Below are 22,152 nucleotides of genomic sequence, written 5' to 3' on the forward strand. Positions count from 1 at the left end.
TTGTTCTTTTGATACACTTACAAACCTACTATATACATACTATGAGTGGCAACATTATTGGTCGTACAAATTCGTAGAAGATGGAACTTATTTACAAAACGAGAGAGCTGTGGGAGTTAAAAAAAAAAAAATGTTTCCAGAGGGGTAAAGTTGAAATGAGAATTTAAGCCAGAATGGGTGGTTGAGAAATGTAGATTTAATGTTTGGTTTGCTGCGGCTTGTAGGTGATTGAGTACTAAGGCTCTGTTGTAGGGGTGAATATTGAGCAATGAGAGAGTTATGAAACAGATAAGATCTTCAACTGTGGGTAGTGAGAAAAGGGAACGTTTGGACAATGTGGGCAGGTCGATGGTTCTAATAGGAGCAACAAGTTCTGTTTGATTTTGGGGAGGGGAGGGTGGCTTCTGCAATGGCATGAGTATACTGGGCGAGTTCCTCCACAGGTGTGACACTGGGGTGGTTGGTGTGTGTTGGGACATCTGGGCGTAGCATGTTATTGATTGCAGTGTCCACTTTGGACTTTGAGCTGTGCAATGAGTGGTGGGATGATTGTTGTAGGCGAGGCACCTCTCACACTTGATGGATTGGGAAGGTGGTGCACGAGATGGTTGAAATTTATGGTGATGTCTGTGAATGAGGACTCCGCTGATCATTACCCAGTCGATGTCTTCTGGTGATAGGAGAAGAATCTGTACCATGTATGTTGGACCCGTTGCAGTCTTGATCCGGAACGCCTTTTTTGCCGGGATGTCTTCTGCGTTGAGCTCGGAGAGTATGGTGTCTTCAGCAATAGAGGGGTCTATGCCTTGTATAACGCAACTGAGAAGTCTAGCACGGAGGGGGAGGGGGAGTTTTTGTAGGGGGCGGTGGGAGGGGTTGAAGGAGGGTACTTGATCCTAGATGTTGAGAACCTATGCCAGTGGTGAGAAGATTGGCAGCAATGTCCCCGTTAACCTGTATGATGTCTCTATTTGTAGTTCTTCTGATGTCCACTATGTCTTCTCGGCGTATGTTGTATCTGCGTAGGGTGGAGAAAATTGTTTGGGGTGACTGGAAGTTAGGGGAGGGACTGGAAAGTAAGAATGAATGTGTTCCTGCTGGAGCGGATTGGAGAAAAAGGGAGCAATTGATAGGGCGTCTAGTACCATATACAACAGAAAATGCAAGCTTGGGAGGAGTGTAGGTAGGGGCGGTAGTGGTGGTAGTAGGAGGAATATTCTGAACAGAGGTGTCCATGGGAAGCGGTGGGTCAATTGTCGTCACTGCTGGAGGTGCCAATTGGTGTTGTTGAACTCGTCCCTCTGCTGCCGTAGAATGTGGTGTCAGTCTCGTAAATTGAAATTGGAATTTGATGGTGTCCCATTGTGGAGTTGGTGGCGCTGGGATGAATCTGGCTTGGTAATTGGGCACTGCGTAACTGGACATCAGTCTGGCCCCGTGGTGTAGGGGTCAACGCGTCCGCCTGTCATCCAGTGGCCCCAGGTTCGATTCCCAGCCGGGTCAGGCTTTTTAAATTGTAATGATTAATATCCCTGGCCTGGGTACTGGGTGTTTGTGACGTCCTTAATCTTCCTTTCCTCACACACAATATTCCACACTACCGCTATTCCAATTACATGCAGGTTCATACAACATGGTACCAGTAGGGGCAAAAGATCCACATGGGTCGCCGCCCTGAACAAATACTTTTTTTTTTTAAACTGGACATATGCAACTGCGGCTGATTGGCTGAGTTCGGTGATGGTGGTTGTGGTGGTACTAGTTGTTGCCATTGTGGTGGTCAGACATTGAGGTGAATATGGAAACAGTAATTGTGTCTATTTCAGTACACTGTAAAGAGTTCAGGGCAGATAATTCAACCTGTGTGTTGCGGTAGTCACTGGTGATGGGCTCATTCTGAGGTGAAACCTCCCGGATTTTCTTTTGTCCACCTATTCAGTTCACTTTTTCAATATGCCTGACTTGCACTGTTCAAAAATCGTTCATTCCACTCCCCGAAAGCAGAGGGGCAGGCCACTGAGCAGGTAACCTTCTCTCTGGTCCGGAGATTCGGCGGGTTAGGAGGTTTGATGGAGTATGGGGATGGGTTAGGGTGGTTTGTCATGGTGATGGAGACGGGGGGGGGGGGGGGGGTAATTTGGCTCTGTCTGCGTTCTTTATTGCTGTTTTGAGATTTTACAATAGTTTCATTTTTACATGGTTTTCGTAGTGATTTACAATTTTCTATTGGTTTACAATTGAATTAAGCTTTTATATGGTGTTAATTGTGATTTGTTAACATAGGACTGAAGTATTGTTACATTTAATATTTACAGATAATGAGCTCATCTTCTAGTTAGACATTTTACAATTGACATATTTACAGTAAATTTATTTATGCTGTGAACTTTACAATGTTATTACAGTTGAATTGTTATGCTGCAGTGGTTGTGTACAATGTGATTATTTACAATGGTATATACAGTTTACTGACTAGTCTTCCTTCTTGACAGTTATATAATTTCCTATTGACATATGCATTTATGATATACATGCTATAAACAGTTAAAGATTGGATATACAGGCGATGGTATATAGCCTGAGGTGAGAAGTTCGGTTGGTGTGTCTTTCTTCTTTTATTATACACATTTTACAACATAAAAAGTAATTGGATTGCAAGCAGTTGTGGTAACTTGGTGTTTACACTTTTTTCTTGGTTGGTACAATCATAGAGCGGAGATGAGATTACAGTAGTTGCAAATTTCTGTTAGTATACATTGTCAGAGTCTTCCTCTGGGTCATTCAATTAAAATGAACAAATGCAGAAAAGTAACTATTTACAGTATGAAACAAACTAGCTAGTTATAAACTAGCTAGTTATATTTACATATGTATGGAATATACACTAAAGAGGTGGTGTCTCTTTGTCGGTTAGAGAACATACAGTGAGGGTTTAGAGTATAACACCGAACTCAAGTTGAGAATACGTCAACGAGGGCTCACTGAGCTGCTGTGAATTACCTCTGCAATGAAATGAGTTATTGTTCAGGGAGGGGGGTGGGGGAGTTGGGTGGCTGGTAGTTATCATCACAGTTCTCTTGGAGGCATCATCTTAGGATAAGGGAGGGACCGTTAGAGGTGAAAGAGGGTTTGGATAAAGTGAGGTGAGGGGGAAGGGGGGTCTCCACAAGAGTTGGTTTAAGGAGGGATGATCTCGGTCAAGGGCACGGTGGGAGGTATGTTGGAATTGGGATAGGATGTAGGAGCTGGATTGCGTGACGGACTGTGCGGCATTCTATGGAGAGGAGAGGGCGATATAGGTTGCGGTTCGAGTTGGAGTTGGCTATGGCTGCCCAGGTGGCAAGGCCATAGGTTATAGGTGGCCGGATGAAGGACTTGTAGATCTGGAGGAGATCTGGGTCCCGGCTAGGTGGTGCACTAGTCTAGTATGATTGGCGGTCTTGGTTTTGAGATGGAGAAAGTGGGGCTGGAAAGTTAGGTGTTGGTCGAAAAGGATTCCAAAGTATTTCAGGGTGGGTTGAGTGCAGATGGGGGTGTCTCAGATCTGGAGATTGAGGTAGTCTGGTTTGCTGGTGGTACTGAACTTTCTGCGTTTGCGGCGAAAAAGAACTGATTGGGTTTTGTGAGGGTTGAGTTTGAAGTGCCACCGGTCGCTTGTGGATATAGTTTCAGAAAGTGATACAATGTTATACTTGCAGTGAAAGTAATAGCAGCGTGATGGAAAGTTTTATGAGAGTGAGGGTGTGTTTGAATGCGACTGCTATGATGAAGCCCAGCCTGACTCCAAAAGACAAAGAAGAGAAAGGAAGAATGTTGGGAATGGAGTAAAACAGTCAATAAACCATCCAAATACTGTTTTAAAGGGAAAATTCTGAAATAAATCCCATCATGAACTGGAGCCTTCCTCCAGATACCTCCCCTCTAGATATTTTTAAACACATGGTTTACAACTCTTTGTGGGATCAGATAGCTGCCAAAACAAACCATTTTCCTGATAATTGTTTGACAGAAAATCCCAACTCACCCTATATTAGCTCAGTGGGCACATTTGAAAAATGTGTACTTCCAAACCCTACAAGAAGACTCTGGGCCATGACTGTGTTGCACACAAGGCTGGCAAGAAAAAAGTGCAACAGAATATGAGTGTGAAATGTGTTTGATATCTTTGTACTTTCTGGAGTGTTTTAGGGTGTTTCACACCACTAAAAAACTGTTAAATTATTCTCCAGGGTGCACTTCATCATCACATCAAAGGTGTGATTAAAATTCAGTACATTGCAGATTACATGCATAAAATTTAGTAGCCTAATGCATGAAAAAAATGGTATATACATGCATGGTCAGCATGTTAAGATTAACATGCCAATGGGTTATTATTCCATAACTGGTAGAATAATAAACATAATAATAATCTTAATTTATGCTATACGTATTAAGAGTAAAAGGACCCAGTCATTCGTACCCTCACTCATACCCCTGTATACACATTCTTCTGATCTCATAGGGCCATTCTACACGAGCGGGTAAAACGTCTCGTTTCGTCTGCCTCCTACTGTGCCATCGGACAGAACCTACAGTAATGAATTGCTCTGTCTACACAAGTGTTTTGCCGATCGTGGGAGGAGGCGTTCAAAACACATTGGACAGCAAGCACGCCCTTGGAGGCATCATCCCCGTTTGCGGAAGACACGCTAACTAAACTACACATGGCGTTGTTCAAGTGGTGTACTCGCGTCAGTAACCTCCTGTTGTGTATTGTAACTTACGTATTTTGCGCCATGTGAAGTTTGATACGGAAAAGTTTATTGTGTAGGTCAAGAATCTACCAGCACCTTTTGATGTACAACTGAAATACTGTAGTAATAGGAAGATCAAAGCAAAGTGTTAGATGAAGATCGGAAAAGCTGTTTGCAGACTGGCGATCTATTTCTGTGCAAATAAAGGATGCAAGTGGTAAGTAACTTAATGTATCAAAAATGTGTTGGAAGAGTAACTAGTTATTTATTCAACAAATCACTTCCATTTTGATAGAATATAAACGTAATAGTAGTTTGCAGTTAAGAATACACCAGTATGTGTACAAGTGTTCTTCCCTGGCAAAATGTGCATATTGCTTATACATGGACAGATGTGTTTTGCCATGAAAGTGCACACTGTCTATTAAAGTACTCATCCCTGACATTGATTCGCTTTGGGAGTCCTTCGACACCTATCAACTAGTTCATTTCTGCCATTGTACATGTAAGAGTATCTTCAAAAAGATAGGACGAAACAAAGTTGTGCAAGATACAACAACATTGTACTACATGCTGGCAAATTCTGAATGTACAAGCATGACAGAGTGCAAAATATGCTATTTATTGTTCAAAAGCCCAAAGGAGCACTCTATGACATCGGCACCAAGTTGTGGAACAAAAATAAGGTCATTCATATTTAACTTGGCTGAAGAATTGTTTTGCAAGAAGTTTTAAACTACCTCTTTAAATATATGTATATTTGTTCTCCTATATTTTCTCAATAGTTCAAAAAGTAACTTCCGTTTCAAATACGGACAGCAACAGTGGACATTAATTCTGTATGAGATGTTATGGCAGGCTTGTCAGTTTCAAGTTAATTTCATTTTTTAACATTGAATACAAAAGTTTTTGCAAGAAGTGTTGTCAATTTGTGTAAATAATGTGTGTGTATGTATATATATATCTTTTGCATTTCCCAAATAGTCCTTAAAAAGACATTGGCTTCTTCCATTTTTTTACATTTTTTTTTTTTCAGTTTCTGATTTGAGTTTTGTAATCTACCACGTGATTTTATGGCTGATGAAGTCTCAAATAGAGACAAAACATGTCCCTAAATATTTTTAATATGTTTTTAATTAAATAGTTCACTTGTAAAATGATGTGTATTGATTGAGTGGACCAAAACCTAACATTGTTTCTTAGTTTTGTTACAAAAGCTTACAATCATAACTTCCAGGCAGGTAAACAAGCAGCTTTGGAAAGATCTGTTGTTTCCTCAGCCAAGGATTTAACCAAAATAGCTTGGCTATACAAAAAGAGGACCGATAGGCAGATGTGTATTGACACAAGTCATTTTTAATGTCTTTTGTTCCTATTCTCAATACCGAGCTCAATAGCTGAAGTCGCTTAAGTGTGGCCAGTATCCAGTAGTCGGGAGATAGTAGGTTCGAACCCCACTGTCGGCAGCCCTGAAAATGGTTTTCCGTGGTTTCCCATTTTCACACCAGGCAAAATGCTGGGGCTGTACCTTAACTAAGGCCACGGCTGCTTCCTTCCCACTCCTAGCCCTTCCCTGTCCCATAGTCACCATAAGATCTAGCTGTGTCGGTGTGACGTAAAGCAACTAGCCTATTCTCAACGGTTTGCCGCTTAATGCTGCAATTCAAGCCAGGCTACAAATTGCGCAAGTCATTAGTAACATTCACGGACAAGTAACTGGGTACAGTACTCCTCCTTCCAAGAACTCGACTCCAGCTCCATCGGTAACATCAGCCTACCATTCCTCGGATTCCAACAATGATGATGCCTTCAATGTGTCCAATTATATACAGTTAATTTATAAAGTACTGAAGAGTAAAAAATTGTTTGTAAAGATAAATTCAAAACTTTGAGTTCTGTTATACTCATGCAGATGTGGTAAAAAATGTGATGTTTCAATAAAATATTACATTGTTATCCCCTTTATGTTTTATTTACTACTTACTTCAGTGTCACCACTAGTCTTTCAGCAGGACTAATACTCTTCGTCATTACGGTGTCATGTTTTGTGAGAACTTCACTCAAGAAACCAAGCAATTCATCAAGTGAAGATACTGACAGTCGATAATATTGAAAAAACTTATCAGGGGTACTTCCTGTGTTCGCTGAACATAATGTGAAACATACCACTAGACAAACGGTTCGCTAATATAGGATGAGCCCATCAACGTCTCTTTTTATGATTATCTTCATTATTAAACATATCATTTAATAAAAGTAATCCTGCAATGCAACCATTTCAAAGCACTCACTAGATGCGGGTTGACTGCTTTAAGCGGGTCTGTTGGTGATCACACGCTGCGTTTTGATGGTCACATGTAGATTGAAACATTTTGGCGCGGTCGGAGGCTGGCGAAACGCGGCATTGTACCTGCTCACGTAGAATGGCCCATAGTTGTTCATAACCATTCCCACACACACACACACACACGTACACATTCACTCATATTGAACTGGACTTGCGCACATCATTTTTGAAATACTAATTTATACAATTTATATACATCACATATGGGTTTTTATTAGACACAAACAATTTTTTTACTGCATGGAGGAAGTAAGAAAGAGAAGTCAGTTTTACTTCAGGTGGTAGAAGGTTCCATAGCTGAGCATTACATGTGTAAAATCCCTTTAAAGATGAGGTTGTTCTGACAAGGGGTAGAACAAGAGTAACTCCTTGGCTTCTCTTAACAGAACGCTAAATTAATAATCTGCAGATGGTGGAAAGTGGAGAGATGTGTGTTATCTGTTAGGGATTTCATAAGGAAGGCTAGGTATATTTGTTTACACAACCTCTGATATATGAATAGGCTTCAGCTGGTGTGTGTGAGGCTAGGTTTTCAGCACTTGTTTCTGTCAAGGTAATTAGGAAACAATTGGATGGCAGAGATACCTAAAGCCATTCCATAGTTTCATCTTATACATACCAAACAACAATAATGTTCTCATTGATATTAACTTACAAGCTGAATTAAAGATTTATTTTGTTTAGTTTTGTTCAATTTGTGCTTAATGTGTGTTTGTGTGTGTGAAATGAATGTAATTTTTTTTTTATATGAGAAATTTTTGGTTACTTTGTTTACTTTATTCATACACAAAGAACCATGGTCATGCGAAAGTTTCATTGTCAGAGAAAGTTCTAAAAACTATTCCAAAAAAAGAGAGCAAAGAATAACAACTTTATTTTTCATGATAGGCCTATTGATGTAGAAGTGGACAACAAAGAAATTAATCATTAAATTGTTGTTCATAAAATAAAATATTTTCTTCATTTAATTTTTCTTTATAAATACACTGGCAGGATGCCCGTGCTTTGCTATGGTTCTAAACTGAAATTTTTATATTTTGGGGAGTTCGTTGTCGGTTGAGCCTGCAAACAGTTTTGGAGGAACGATTATTTATTTTCGGATCAAACATTCATTTGAACCTCGATAGAAGTGAAATGTTTTAAACCCTATCATACTTAACATCTGGGATGCAGAAGTGACCAACATGTGAAATTTTGACTTTGTACATTGAATAGGTAGTAATGGAGAGATGTTTTGTTTAAGGGGTAGTAATGGAGACAGATCCATAGTCTTCACCAGATTTTCAAGGAGGTCCATAACCAAAAAAAAATGTTTGAGAACCCCTGGTTTAATATTTGGCAGTTAGGAAAGTACAACAGAAATGAGATCAGGAAACCAGGAGAGAGTCGTAGAACAGTTCTTCTATTTTTGTGTTTTTATTTTGCTTGTTGCAGATTGACCCAGAAGCTGATCTCCACCCATGCATTAAAGAAACAGTGGATCTACATGCTGCAGATAATAATGATGACAAAATGAATAAGACATACAGCATTGATGAGTCAGTCACTATGAGAAACAAAAAACAGCAAGTGTTGAAAGAACTTTCTCAGGTTCTAACCAGAAGGAGAATAGCTTATGAGCAGCAGTCAGAGGCTGATTGGTGGAGTGAAAACAGAAGAGAACTAGACCCTACCACAGTAATGGTTAAAGGAGATTTTGCTAAATTTGCTATAATACGGTGAGTGTAATATATAAGTGTCACATAAAGATTTATTCTCTGCTTCAGGTACATTATTCTTAAAGGTACATACTGCATAGTATAGCATGAAAGGAGATCGATCAAGAGTTTTGAGTTAGCCAATACAAGTTTTTTTAGGAGAATCCAAATAAGCATATTGAGAAGTATCACAGTTATTTAAATAATACATATTAATTATTTATACATACACCAGCATCAGAAAAGTTTAAACTCACCTCTGAAATTCTCTATATATTCTTGAAATGTATTATTATTAATACAACTTCCCTGTGGGAAGGCTGCCCCAAGGATAAAGTATAATGATTACAAAAATATTTTTTTGCCTGTGAAAGTCATTGGTGGAAATAATAGAATGTCCTAGATAAAAAGGAGCAGAAGGTTCTGGAATAAATTAGAAAATACAGTATGATGTAAAGATCATCAAATGCTACACAAATGTTTGTGGAGTATGGTTAGTGAAATTATTTTTACAATATTGTTGAATTAGAAAGTATTAGCCACTCTTGAAACGTATAATATTAAATATGATACTAAAAAATCATCCTTTTGTTATCACAACTGATGGTGCATCAACAAGGCCCTTACAAAGGCATAGCCACTTGGCTGCATAAACAGTTACATAAGGACTTAATTGTTGTGCATTGTATGAAACACAGATTGGAACTAGCTGTGCATGATGTGGTAGATGTGTATCGTATACAATTTTTTTTTTTTAATATTCTGTGTTCTATCAAAGTTCTAAAAATCAGAGACTGCTACAGGATATTTTGCATGAACTCAACTCTCAGCTGCTAAAGTTAGGCCATGTTTTTGAAGTTCATTGAAGTTTTTTGCTTCATCATTTAATGCTGTTCGAGCTCTTTTTAAAATCCACTGTTCTCTTGTCCATCTCTTTTTGAAAGCTGAGTCATGATGGTTCCCAATCAACTCGTGAGAGTTCTACATTTGAAGGATTGGTAAAATATCTCGCAAAGTCAATGCTTACCTTAAAGAAATTGGGGGAAGATGCTCCACCTAATCAACACTTCAATATATGATGGAAATATTTATTTCATGTTGTACTAGTTTCAAAACCTGTGGTACCTATCTTCAGTAACAGAAAAGAAAAATTCTTAAAGAATAAATTAGCACATAACAAGAATACAACCTTAAAATAACCTTAATACACAGAAACATCAAAACAGTGGATAAAAACAAGAATGTAAACTATAGAGTTCTAATATACTTGTTAAAAAGTTCACTAATCCCATCTAGTGGAGGTCTTGAGATAAATATCAAATAAATGTATAAACTCATTTAAAAAATCAAAACTTCTGGTTGTAAAAAGTTACATTAATGTCTGAAGTGGAATGCCACACATTGAAAAAAAAGGTATATTGACACTCGCTGAAGATAAAATGAAAAGGGAGCAAAAATTGCTAAAAATGTTTTGATACACTGTATTGAAGAAAACATAACACCGGGCAAGTTGGCCATGTGGTTAGGGGCGTGCAGCTGTGAGCTTGCATCTAGCGGATAGTGGGTTTGAGCCCCACTGTTGGCTGCCCTGAAGATGGTTTTCAGTGGTTTCCCATTTTCACACCAGACTGTACCTCAATTAAGATCATGGCCACTTCCTTCCCACTCCTAGGCCTTTCTTATCCCATCGTCACCATAAGACCTGTCTGTGTCAGTGTGACGTAAAAAAAAAACCTGAATAGATATCTAGTAGATAGTAAGATATCTTATGTAACATGGGAAGTAGTTGAACTGTGGACAGGAGAAACATCTTGCCAATTTTGTACTGTAGACAATAATATTGGGGAGTGCCAGCCTCAGAAACGCAAATAAACAGACAGTGGAATTTTCTCTTCATACATGTGCTGCATCTGACAGAGTTGAGAGCTATGTTCTGGCTGACAGTCTCAGCTGGTTGCTGAGCGACAGTAGTGCTCACAGGTATTCTCTATATCAGCACAGAATGAAAATCATTAATTATGAAATCAATGCTTTTACTGTAATTAAATTAGTTGTAGGTAATTTATGAGGCCCTGGAAATTCTGAACTGCAACAAAACATAAATTCTTCAGTTCTTGGAGCAAAATAAGATCTTGGAGTAAACAAGAAACTGAGCTGGGTATAAAATCTCTTGAAACACAGAAAACAATGACTCGTTTCATATGAAGATGATAGTACAAAAATCGCAGGAAAGGCACACATTCAAATGAGTCACAATTAAAGAACCATCATGTGATGAATGCAAAAAATTTCAAATATTTCAAAAGAATTTTTTCAGTATTCGGCAGAAAATATGAAAAGCATTTTGAAGACTCGGATATCCTTTTGGATGTAGTCATATTAAATCTGGATACTGGCCATCAGATGAATGTGAACGTGTATTTTATGGGGACATGTCAGTTCTTCATTTATGTAAAAAGGTGGATTTTAAATGTAAGCACATGTGCATCACTATAGTCGTAATATTAACCCATCTACATCCGTGTCCTCCTATAGCAGAAAGGGCTTGGTAACCATGAATTTTCACACAATTTGTTCAGTTTGTACACCTCTGAATAAATCGGCATAAATTCTGTATTTATTGACATAATTCAAGATTCTTTACAGAAAAAGGGTTGTGAAGCAACAGTTATATATATCAATGAATATTGAATTTTCACGACCGCATCGTAATCGAAACCGACTTTTAACCTATTAGGTCGTGTTACGTACATTTAGTACGTTCGAAACCGACTTTCAACCTATTAGGTTGTGTTACGTACATTTAGTACGTGTTGAAGAGATGTTAAGTACAGAACAAAAATCTCTTCAACACGTACTAAATGTACGTAACACGACCTAATAGGTTGAAAGTCGGTTTCGATTACGATGCGGTCGTGAAAATTCAATATTCATTGACTTGGCCCTCAACAGGCAACTTAAACGCACTCTACAGTGTGATGGTAGTAGTACCAGACCTGTAGCTCAGATCCTTTCCAACAGAACAAAGATGGCCTAGGCCACCATAGCTCAATTGGTAGAGCAACCGACGCAAAATCGGGATGTTGTGGGTTCAGATCCCACTGGTGTCTGGTTGGCCATTTTTGTTCTGTACTTAACATCTCTTCAACACGTACTAAATGTACGTAACACGACCTAATAGGTTGAAAGTTGGTTTCGGTTATATATATCATTTATGCACTCACACAGAATAGGTTCCTTGTTGCTTGGAGTACGGGATTGGAAAGTCAGTAGGCCTTTTTTGTGTGGTTTGGCTGGAAATGCTCCAGACACAATGGAGAGTTGCAGGAGTCACATTGCCATGTACTTTCCCTTCTGGTCCTCTTTTACCAACATGCAACACGCTTTTGCAGTTTTAGTTCCTTTGGTTTCTCTTGGGCAGGAGTCACATTGCCATGTACTTTCCCTTCTGGTCTTCTTTTACCAACATGCAACACAGCTTTTGCAGTTTTAGTTCCTTTGGTTTCTGTTGGGTGGATCTTGAAAGAAAAAAGTGGGCCAGTAGTCGTGACGGCAATTCTCCTGGTGTAGCTGCCCGTCGCTTGACAACGCCTTTTGTGAAGTGATTAGCAATCATTTCCTTGGAAAGTTTCTGTTTGTACACTTGAAACATTCTGTCTGCATTCCCGTTCACTAGTCTGTCTGCATAATTTTGTCTGCCACTGATGTAGTGTTGTCAAGTTCCATTTCATTTTCACTTGTTGCATCACACCAGTTCAAACGTATATGCATATTATCACCAGGATCTTCCTCATCCCTCCTCTATGAAACATATGACCTTGCCGCGGTGGGGAGGTTTGCGTGTCCCAATGAAGCAGATAGCCGAGCCGCAGGTGCAACCATATCGGATGGGTATCTGTTGAGAGACCAGACTAACGGATGGTTCATCGAAAGTTGCAAGGGCGGCAGGCAGTCTAGATGATTGACTGATATGGCTTTGTAATAATACTCGACATAGCTTAGCTGTGTTGATACTGCTACACAGCTGAAAGCTTCAGGAAACTACAGCCGTAAGTAACTCCTGAGGACATCCAGCTCTCTCTGTATGAATGATGTACTGATGATGGCTTCCTCCCGGTTAAAATATTCCGGAGGTAAACTAGTCCCCCATTCGGATCACTGGGAAGTAGGGATACTGACATTCTGCAAGTCGGAGCATGGAATATTAGAAATTTGAATCGTTGTGGTAGGTTAGAGAATCTGAAAAGGGAGATGGATAGTCTAGAGTTAGATGTAGTTGGTATAAGTGAAGTACGTTGGCAGGAAGAACAGAATTTTTGGTCAGGCAACTACTGAATTATCAACACAAAATCTAACTGGGGAAATGCAGGAGTTGGTTTAATAATGAACAAGAAAATAGGGCAGTGGGTAAGCTACCACGACCAGCATAGTGAAAGAATTATCGTCGTCAAGATAGACACCAAACCAATGCCAATCACGATAGTGCAAGTCTATATGCCTACTAGTTCAGCGGATGATGAGGAAAACGAAAGAATATATGAAAAGATAGAAGATTTAATACAGTATGTAAAAGGTGACAAGAATCTAATTGTGATGGGAGACTGGAATGCGGTGGTAGGCCAAGGAAGAGAAGGTAATACAGTAGGAGAATTCGGATTGGGACAACGGAATGAAAGAGGAAGTCGGCTAGTTGAATTCTGCACTGATCATAATTTAGTCCTTGCCAATACTTACCTGGAGACACTGGAAGGTATCAAATAGACTTCATTATGATTAGGCAGAGATTCAGAAACCAGGTGTTGGATTGCAAAACTTTCCCAGGAGCAGACATCAACTCTGACCACAACTTTTTGGTCATGAAATGCCATCTGAAGTTGAAGAAACGAAGGAATGCAAGGAGATGGGATCTAGATAAGTTGAAAGACAAGAGTGTGAGGGATTGTTTCAATGAACATGTTGCACTAGGACTAAATGAAAAGGTGAAGGAAACACAAAGGAAGAGGAAGAGTGGATAGCAATGAAAAATGAAGTCAGTAGGGCAGCTGAAGAAATGTTAGGAAGGAAGAAAAGATCAACTAAAAATCAATGGATAACTCAGGAGATACTAGACCTGATTGATAAATGATGAAAATACAAGAATGCTAGAAATGAAGAGGGCAGAAAAGAATACAGGCGATTAAAGAATGAAGTGGATAGGAAGTGCAGGACAACTAAGGAAGAATGGCTGAAGAAGAAGTGCAAGGATGTTGTAGGTTGTATGGTCCTAGAAAAGGTACTTTAGATGCTGTATACAGGAAAATCAAGGAAACCTTTGGAGAAAGGAAAAGTAAGTGTATGAATATTAAGAGCTCAGAGGAAAACCACTTCTAGGGAAAGAAGACAAGCCAGAAATATAGCAGCAACATATCCAACAGTTGTATCAAGGTAAAGAGTAGATGATATGGTTCTGGAACAAGAAGAGGCTGTTGATGCTGATGAAATGGGAGATCCAATTTTGAGGTCAGAATTTGACAGAGTTTGAGAGACCTAAATAGGAACAAGGCACCTGGAATTGATGACATTCCCTCTGAATTACTGACTGCCTTAGGAGAAACCAGCATGGCGAGGTTATCCCATTTAGTGTGTAAGATATATGAGACGGGAGAAGTGCCATCCGATTTTCGGCAGAATGTTGTTATACCTATTCCCAAGAAAGAGGTGTTGACAAGTGTGAAAACTACTGCATCATTAGTTTAGTATCTCATACCTGCAAAATTTTAACATGTATTATTTACAGAAGAATGGAAAGTCAAGTTGAAGCTGAGTTGGGAGAAGATGGCTTCAGAAGAAATGTAGGAACGCGTGAAGCAATCCTGACTTTACGTCTGATCTTAGAGGACCGAATTAAGAAGGACAAGCCCACATACATGGTGTTCATTGATCTAGAAAAGGCATTTGATGTTGTTGATTGGACCAAGCTATTTAAGATTCTGAACGTGATTGGGATCAGATACCAAGAACGAAGAATTATCTACAATCTGTATAAAAATCAGTCTGCAGTGATAAGAATCGAGGGCTTTGAAAAAGAAGCAGCAATCCAGAAAGAAGTGAGGCAAGGCTGCAGCTTGTCCCCCCTCCTTTTCAATTTTTACAGAGAACAGGCAGTAAAGGAAATCAAAGAGGAATTTGAAAATCCAGGGAGAGGAAATCAAGACCTTGGGATTTGCCAATGATATTGTTATTCTATCTGAGACTGCAGAAAATCTTGAGAAGCTGCTGAATGATATGGACGAAGTCTTAGGTAAGGAATACAATATGAAAATAAATAAGTCCAAAACAAAAGTAATGGAGTGCAGTCAAATGAAGACAGGTGATGCAGGAAATATTAGATTAGGATATGAAGTCTTAAAGGAAGTAGATGAATATTGTTACTTGGGTAGTAAAATAACTACCGATGACAGAAGTAAGGACATAAAATGCAGACTAGCACAAGCAAGGAAGAGCTTTCTTAAGAAAAGAAATTTGCTCACTTCAAACATTGATATAGGAATTAGAAAGATGTTTCTGAAGACTTTCATCTGGAGCGTGGCATTGTATGGAAGTGAAACATGGACGATAACTAGCTTGGAAAGAAAGAGAATAGAAGCTTTTGAAATGTGGTTGTACAGAAGAATGCTGAAGGTGAGATGGATAGATCGAATCACGAATGAAGAGATACTGAATCGAATCGGTGAGAGGAAATCGATTTGGCTAAATTTGACAAGAAGAAGAGATAGAATGATAGGACACATCTTAAGACACCCGGGACTTGTTCGGTTGGTTTTTGAAGGAAGTGTAGGCGGTAAGAATGGTAGGGGTAGACCAAGGTATGAATATGACAGCAGATTAGAGCAGATGTAGGATGCAATAGTTATGTCGAAATGAAAAGGTTGGCACAGGATAGGGTGACATGGAGAGCTGCATCAAACCAGTCTATGGACTGATGACTCAAACAACAACAACATCCTCATCATCACTATTATTATTATTATTAACAAATACATCGCAATTTGGAAATATCCCGGTGGGAATGATCACTTAAATTAGTGTGATAGTAAGTAATGTTAAAACATAATTACCCAACAAAAAACAACAGCAACAACTACAACAAGAGTACAACAAGCAATTTTCTGGAAAGAAAATATTACAAGAAATACCACTAGTTTAACATTCTAATCAGAGCCTAGAAGTTCAAAATAACGCATTCATTCTTCATCATCCTTGCCACTAATGAACACATGTTTCTGTTCATCACAGAGCCTAGAAGTTCAAAATAACGCATTCATTCTTCATCATCCTTGCCACTAACGAACACATGTTTCTGTTCATCAGCCATTGTTTCCAAATAATATGGCTCGGAGATTGCAAGTACTGTTACAGGCACCACTCAAATGAAATAGTTCTTAAATCAGGCCTCAGGTGCAGGATGTCTCATCTCTGGCAAACAACTGTTAAGAACTACCAAATAGTTGGACAGGTCTACTGACAGAAAGCAGCATATCTCGTTTTTGATAGACGAATGAGCGCTGTATGGCTATAAGAGCCCTTTATCGCATCAGCGTAGTGATACACTTATGGATGCGTTGGTTTAATAGAAGCATTCTGACAGCTAACACAGGAGGGAAGGGCTGCTGTAGTGCCATTGTGCGGTGTTGGCACATTCCTTTCTCTTTCTGGCTCTCTTGTTCATTGAGATCACTGTTCTGATGTAGCATACCAGACTATTTGGTCAGACTACAACTGACTTGATTTCACGTTTGATTCTCTTCAACAAGGATGATACCTATTTTCTGTCAAATCCTATCCTTATCTTAATAAACCTTAATAACTTAGTATAAATTTAGAACGTAAAACAAATAAGAATTATAGACATTTAGTTCCGTCTTCCAATCTGCAGGAACGTACTCCATAGACCAACTATGTCATCTCTCTCCTTCAGCATCTTCTTTCTACAGATAGTTTTATATTCAAAGCCAAGGCTATGAACCACTTTCAAGAAGGAAGAGTAACTGCCATTAAATAAACTTGTCCTGAAGTGAATTGAGCAGCCTTGTGTTTGTTGGATGTTCCCTCCTGGTGTAATATGAATATATGTAACAGCGAATGACAGCCTCTTGAAACGGATCCAGCTTTAAGAATCGGGCAGTTTTAGGCCTCTTCTTTGCAGGTGAGGACAGTTGTGATGAACCCTACTAAAGATGTTGTATTTCTCTTTTGTAACTCTTGTCACAGTATATTTGCTAACTTGAAGAGCTTTGATGGTGTGTTCCTGGAGTCTCTGAAATGGAATTAAAAGAACATTCTGTTCCAGCAAACTCTTAGGCTCCTCTTCAAAAAATTCCCTTGTGGCACACATTTCCCTTCCTTGATGATGGATAGTCAATAGTCACATCATGGCTGGAATAACTTTTTCATGAGTTGGACAAGTCCTGGGCCTCCCCCTCCCCTGACAGGTATTCATTGTGCTCGAAATAAGTATTGAAATATAATAATTGTGCTGTATTAGTATTTAGAAATACTGTTTGATACTTCAAAACAGCCACACAACAGAAACAGAAATCACACTGAACCATTTGCCACAAGATGGCAATATACAATATAGGACATTCTACAAGTTGGAGCTTGGAATGTTAGAAGTTTGAATCATTATGGTAGGTTAGACAATCAGAAAAGGGAGATGGATAGACTAAAGTTAGATGTAGTTGGTATAAGTAAGTTGGCAGGAAGAGCAGGATTTTTGGTCAGAGGACTTCAGAATTATTAACACAAAATCAAACCGGGGAAATGCAGGAGTTGTTTAATAATGAATAAGAAAATAGGACAGCTACTACGACCAGCATAGTGAAAGGATTATTGATGTCAAGATAGACACCAAACTAATATCCACCACAATAGGGCAGGTCTATATGCCTACTAGTTCAGTAGATGATGAAGAAATTGAAATAATGTATGAAGAGGTAGAAGATTTAATACAATATGTAAAAGGTGACGAGAATCTAATTGTGATGGGAGACAGGAATGCAGTGGTAGGCCAAGGAAGAAAAGGTAATACAGTAGGATAATCTGGATTGGGACAAAGGAATGAAAGAGGAAGTCAGCTGGTTGAATTCTGCGCTGATCATAATTTAGTCCTTGCTAATATTTGGTTCAGACAACACAAAAGATGGCTGTATACGTGGATGAGACCTGGAGACACTGGAAGGTATCAAATAGACTTCATTATGATTAGGCAGAGATTCAGAAACCAGGTGTTGGATTGAAAAACTTTCCCAGGAGTTGACGTAGATTCTGACCACAACTTGTTGGACACTAAATGCCACCTGAGGTTGAAGAAATTGAAGAAAGGAAGGAATGCAAGGAGGTAGGAAATGAAATTGCATATGGTTTTTAGTGCTGGGAGTGTCCAAGGACAAGTTCAGCTCGTCAGGTGCAGGTCTTTTGATTTGACGCCCGTAGGTGACCTGCGCGTCGTAATGGGGATGAAATTATGATACAGACGACACATACACTCAGCCCTCGTGCCAACGAAATAAACCAATGATGGTTAAAATTCCCGACCCTGCCAGGAATCGAACCCAGGAACCCTGTGACCAAAGGCCAGCGCATGGAAAATGTAGCACAAGGACTAAATGAAAAGGCTGAAGGAAACACAATAGAGGAAGAATGGACAGTTGTGAAGAATGAGATCTCTAGTGCTGCTGAAGAAATGGTAGGAAGAAAGGAAAGATCACCTAAGAATCAATGGATAACTCAGGAGATACTAGACCTGATTGATGAAAGACGAAAGTACAAGAATGCAAAAAATGAAGAGGGCAATAAAGGAATACAGACGATTAAAGAATGAAGTGGATAGAAAGTGCATGACAGGTAAGGAGGAATGGCTGAAGGAGAAGTGCAAGGATGTTGAAGGTTGTATGGTCCTAGGAAAGGTAGATGTTGCATACAGAAAAATCAAGGAGACCTTTGGAGAAAGGAAAACTAAGTATATGAATACTAAGAGCTCAGATGGAAAATCACTTCTAGGCAAAGAAGACAGGGCAGGAAGATGGCAGGAACATATCCAAAAGTTGTATCAACGTAAAGACATAGATGATATGCTTCTGGAACAAGAAGAAGCTGTTGATACTGATGAAATGGGGGGCCCAAATTTGACGCCAGAATTTGACAGAACTTTGAGAGATGTAAATAAGAACAAGGCACCTGGAATTGATGACATTCCCTCTGAATTACTGACTGCCTTGGGAGAAACCAGCATGGTGAGGTTATTCCATTTAATGTGTAAGATGTATGAGACAGGAGAAGTGCCATCCGATTTTCGGCCGAATGTTATTATACCTATTCCCAAGAAAGCTGGTGCTGACAATTGTGAAAACTACCGCACCATTGTTTAGTATCTCATGTATGCCAAATTTTAGCACTTATTATTTACAGAAGAATGGAAGGACAAGTTGAAACTTAGTTGGGAGAAGATCAGTTTGGCTTCAGAAGAAATGTAGGATCACGTGAAGCAATCCTGACTTTACGTCTGATCTTAGAGGATCAAATTAAGAAGGACAAGCCCACATATATGGCGTTCATAGATCTCGAAATTGCATTCGATAATGTCGATTGGACCAAGCTATTGGAGATTCTGAAGGTGATCAAGATCAGATGCTGAGAATGAAGAATTATCTACAATCTGTGTAAAAATCAGTCTGTGATGATATAATCGAGGGCTTTGAAAAAGAAGCAGCAATCCAGACAGGAGTGAGGCAAGGTTGCAATTTGTCCCCCCTACTTTTCACTGTTTATGTAGAACAGCCAGTAAAGGAAATCAAAGAGGAATTTGGGAAGGGAATCAAAATCCAAGGAGAGGAAATCAAAACCCTGAGATTTGCTGATGATATTGTTATTTTATCTGAGACTGCTGAAGATCTGGAGAAATTGCTGAATGGTATGGACAGAGTCTTGGGTAAGAAGTACAAGATGAAAATAAATAAGTCCAAAACAAAAGTAATGGAGTGCAGTTGAACAAAGTCAGGTGATACGTGAAATATAAAATTAGGAAATGAAGTCTTAAAGGAAGTAGATGAATATTGTTACTTGGATAGTAAAATAACTAACAATGGCAGAAGAAAGGAGGACATAAAATGCGGACTAGTACAAGCAAAGAACGGTAGGGGTAGACCAAGGTATGAATATAACAAGCAGATTAGAGCAGATGTAGGATGCAGCAGTTGCATAGAAATGAAAAGTTTAGCACAGTATAGGATGGCATGGAGAGATGCATTAAACCAGTCTATGGAGTGATGAGTCAAACAAGTCTTAAGGAAAGAAATTTGCTCACTTCAAACATTGATATAGGAATTAGAAATATGTTTTTGAAGACTTTCGTCTGGATTGAGGCATTGTGTATGTTGGGTATTCACCCCAAAGGCTGGTTTGTATGGAATTGAAACTCAACAAAAATGAAATTTATAGCTTATAATTAAACAAGATCTAACTGACTGAGCTCGATAGCTGCAGTCGCTTAAGTGTGACCAGTATCCAGTATTCGGAAGATAGTAGGTTTGAACCCCATTGTCGGCAGCCCTGAAGATGGTTTTCCGTGATTTCCCATTTTCACATCAGGCAAATACCTGTACCTTAATTAAGGCCATGGCTGCTTTCTTCCTACTCCTAGTCCTTTCCTATCGCATCGGCACCATAAGACCTATCTCTGTCAGGTGCAACGTAAAGCAACTTGTAAAAGAAAAAAAACTCTAACTGAGAAGTGAGAGGTTTGGCAACTCCAAGTGGACAGCTGGTATATCTCCACGGCGACTGCAATGGGTCTGCTCACATTTCCATGACAATCATAGCCCTACTCCCTTCTTCCCAGCCAGGTAGGCAGTCATTGGACCCACCCTGTGTTAGCTGTCAGAAAGCTTCTATTAATATTATGACTGTAGTTAAAAGATTTTCACATCTATAAAGAAAAGCCTCAACATATACCCACTTCAGTGAAAGAACTTGTGAAATCAGTCAAAATATAGTATTACCTATATCTATGGCTGCCTCCCCTGCGATCCATGTGACCTTGCTGCGGTGGGAAGGTTTGCACGTCCCAATGAAGCGGATAGTCGAGCCACAGGTGTGACCATATCGGATTGGTATCTGTCGAGAGACCAGACTAATGAATGGTTCATCAAAAGCAGGGGGGGGGGGGGGTTAGCAGCCTTTGGGAAGTCGCAGGAGCAGTAGTCTAGATGATTCGGATCTCCGGGTGAGGACTACACAAGAGGGGCCAATCATCTGGAAGATGGATACTAATATTCTGTGAGTCAGAGCGTGGAATGTTAGAAATTTGAATCGTTGTGGTAGGTTAGGGAACAGACAAATCTAACCGGAAGTGTTCAGGCAAGAATGCTAAAGCAAAGAAAGTAATGCATAAATGAAAGATCAAACCCTTTCACAGCAGTGCACTTCACATCTTGATTATATGTCTAATTTCAGTCTTTAAATATAACCGGTTAAATAATTCTTCTTTCATTTATCCAGAATTGCTTTAGCAACTTTGAAGTTAATATCTTCATAACACTTTCTTTCTAGATGTAATTTATTTATCCATTTCCTTATATGAATTTCCATTGATATTTGAATTTAGCACGAATTTCCAGGTCACGCCACTAGGAGCGCCACTTGCGAATTGTCTCCCATTTTAACAAGGCTTAATCTGGAAGTGTTGTGCATTGTCTATACTGTATTTGATTTCAGTTACTTCATAGCAAACCTGACTCACCATTTTTGGGAGGAATAGCAGTATAGTGATTCACATTTAACTGTAAACTTGCTTGATTTTTTAGTCTTTTTCTCTGTAAGCCTTTCCAGCTTCATGGGCTTATTTTTCTCAATTAAACAATAAAGAATGATGGAATTGTCTGCCATTTTCTTGTTCCAGCTTCTGATACATTGAAGATCTACAAAGCTGCTGCTGATCATCTGTATGTACCAAGTACTGTACTCCTTGAAGCAAGTTGTTCTCTTGGTTCTTTGTACTGAAATAAAGTCTAACATATTTCTAATCTTTGACAGTTTATTTTTCCTCTCCTTAACATTAATTCACAATTCATCACCATAACTGAGTGACTGTGTCTCGTAACTCCCGGTGAGTAGCGGCCTCCTCCCGCAGTAACAAGTGGCGCATGCAGTGACTGCTAAGACTAGAGGGATGTGACCATAGGAGTTTTGAAGTGAGAAACCATGTGCTAACTGCAGCTATACGAGATATCTTTTTATCCCCCAAGTAATACTGTGGCACCTAAACTTATGTGTAAATAATGAGTTGCACACGCTACCACATATCCTATAATAGCACAGGTCATCAGACAGTTCA

The 22,152-nt window shown here is 39.3% G+C and overlaps 1 protein-coding gene across 3 annotated transcripts in view; it reads left to right on the plus strand.

Moving 5' to 3' along the window:
• Positions 1-21,831, plus strand: part of LOC136879153 (calcium-binding and coiled-coil domain-containing protein 1) — a 98,135-nt gene extending 76,304 nt beyond the window's left edge. For all 3 annotated transcript variants that reach the window (XM_068228955.1, XM_067152910.2, XM_067152911.2), the window contains 2 exons: positions 8,518-8,801; positions 21,718-21,831. In XM_068228955.1, coding sequence (XP_068085056.1) covers positions 8,518-8,801; positions 21,718-21,724 — 291 coding nt within the window. In that variant the 3' untranslated portion in view covers positions 21,725-21,831. The remainder of the gene's footprint in view (positions 1-8,517; positions 8,802-21,717) is intronic.
• Positions 21,832-22,152: the final 321 nt, after the last annotated feature.

This window comes from Anabrus simplex, chromosome 8 (genome assembly GCF_040414725.1).
Source record: "Anabrus simplex isolate iqAnaSimp1 chromosome 8, ASM4041472v1, whole genome shotgun sequence".
Classification (NCBI taxonomy): domain Eukaryota; kingdom Metazoa; phylum Arthropoda; class Insecta; order Orthoptera; family Tettigoniidae; genus Anabrus; species Anabrus simplex.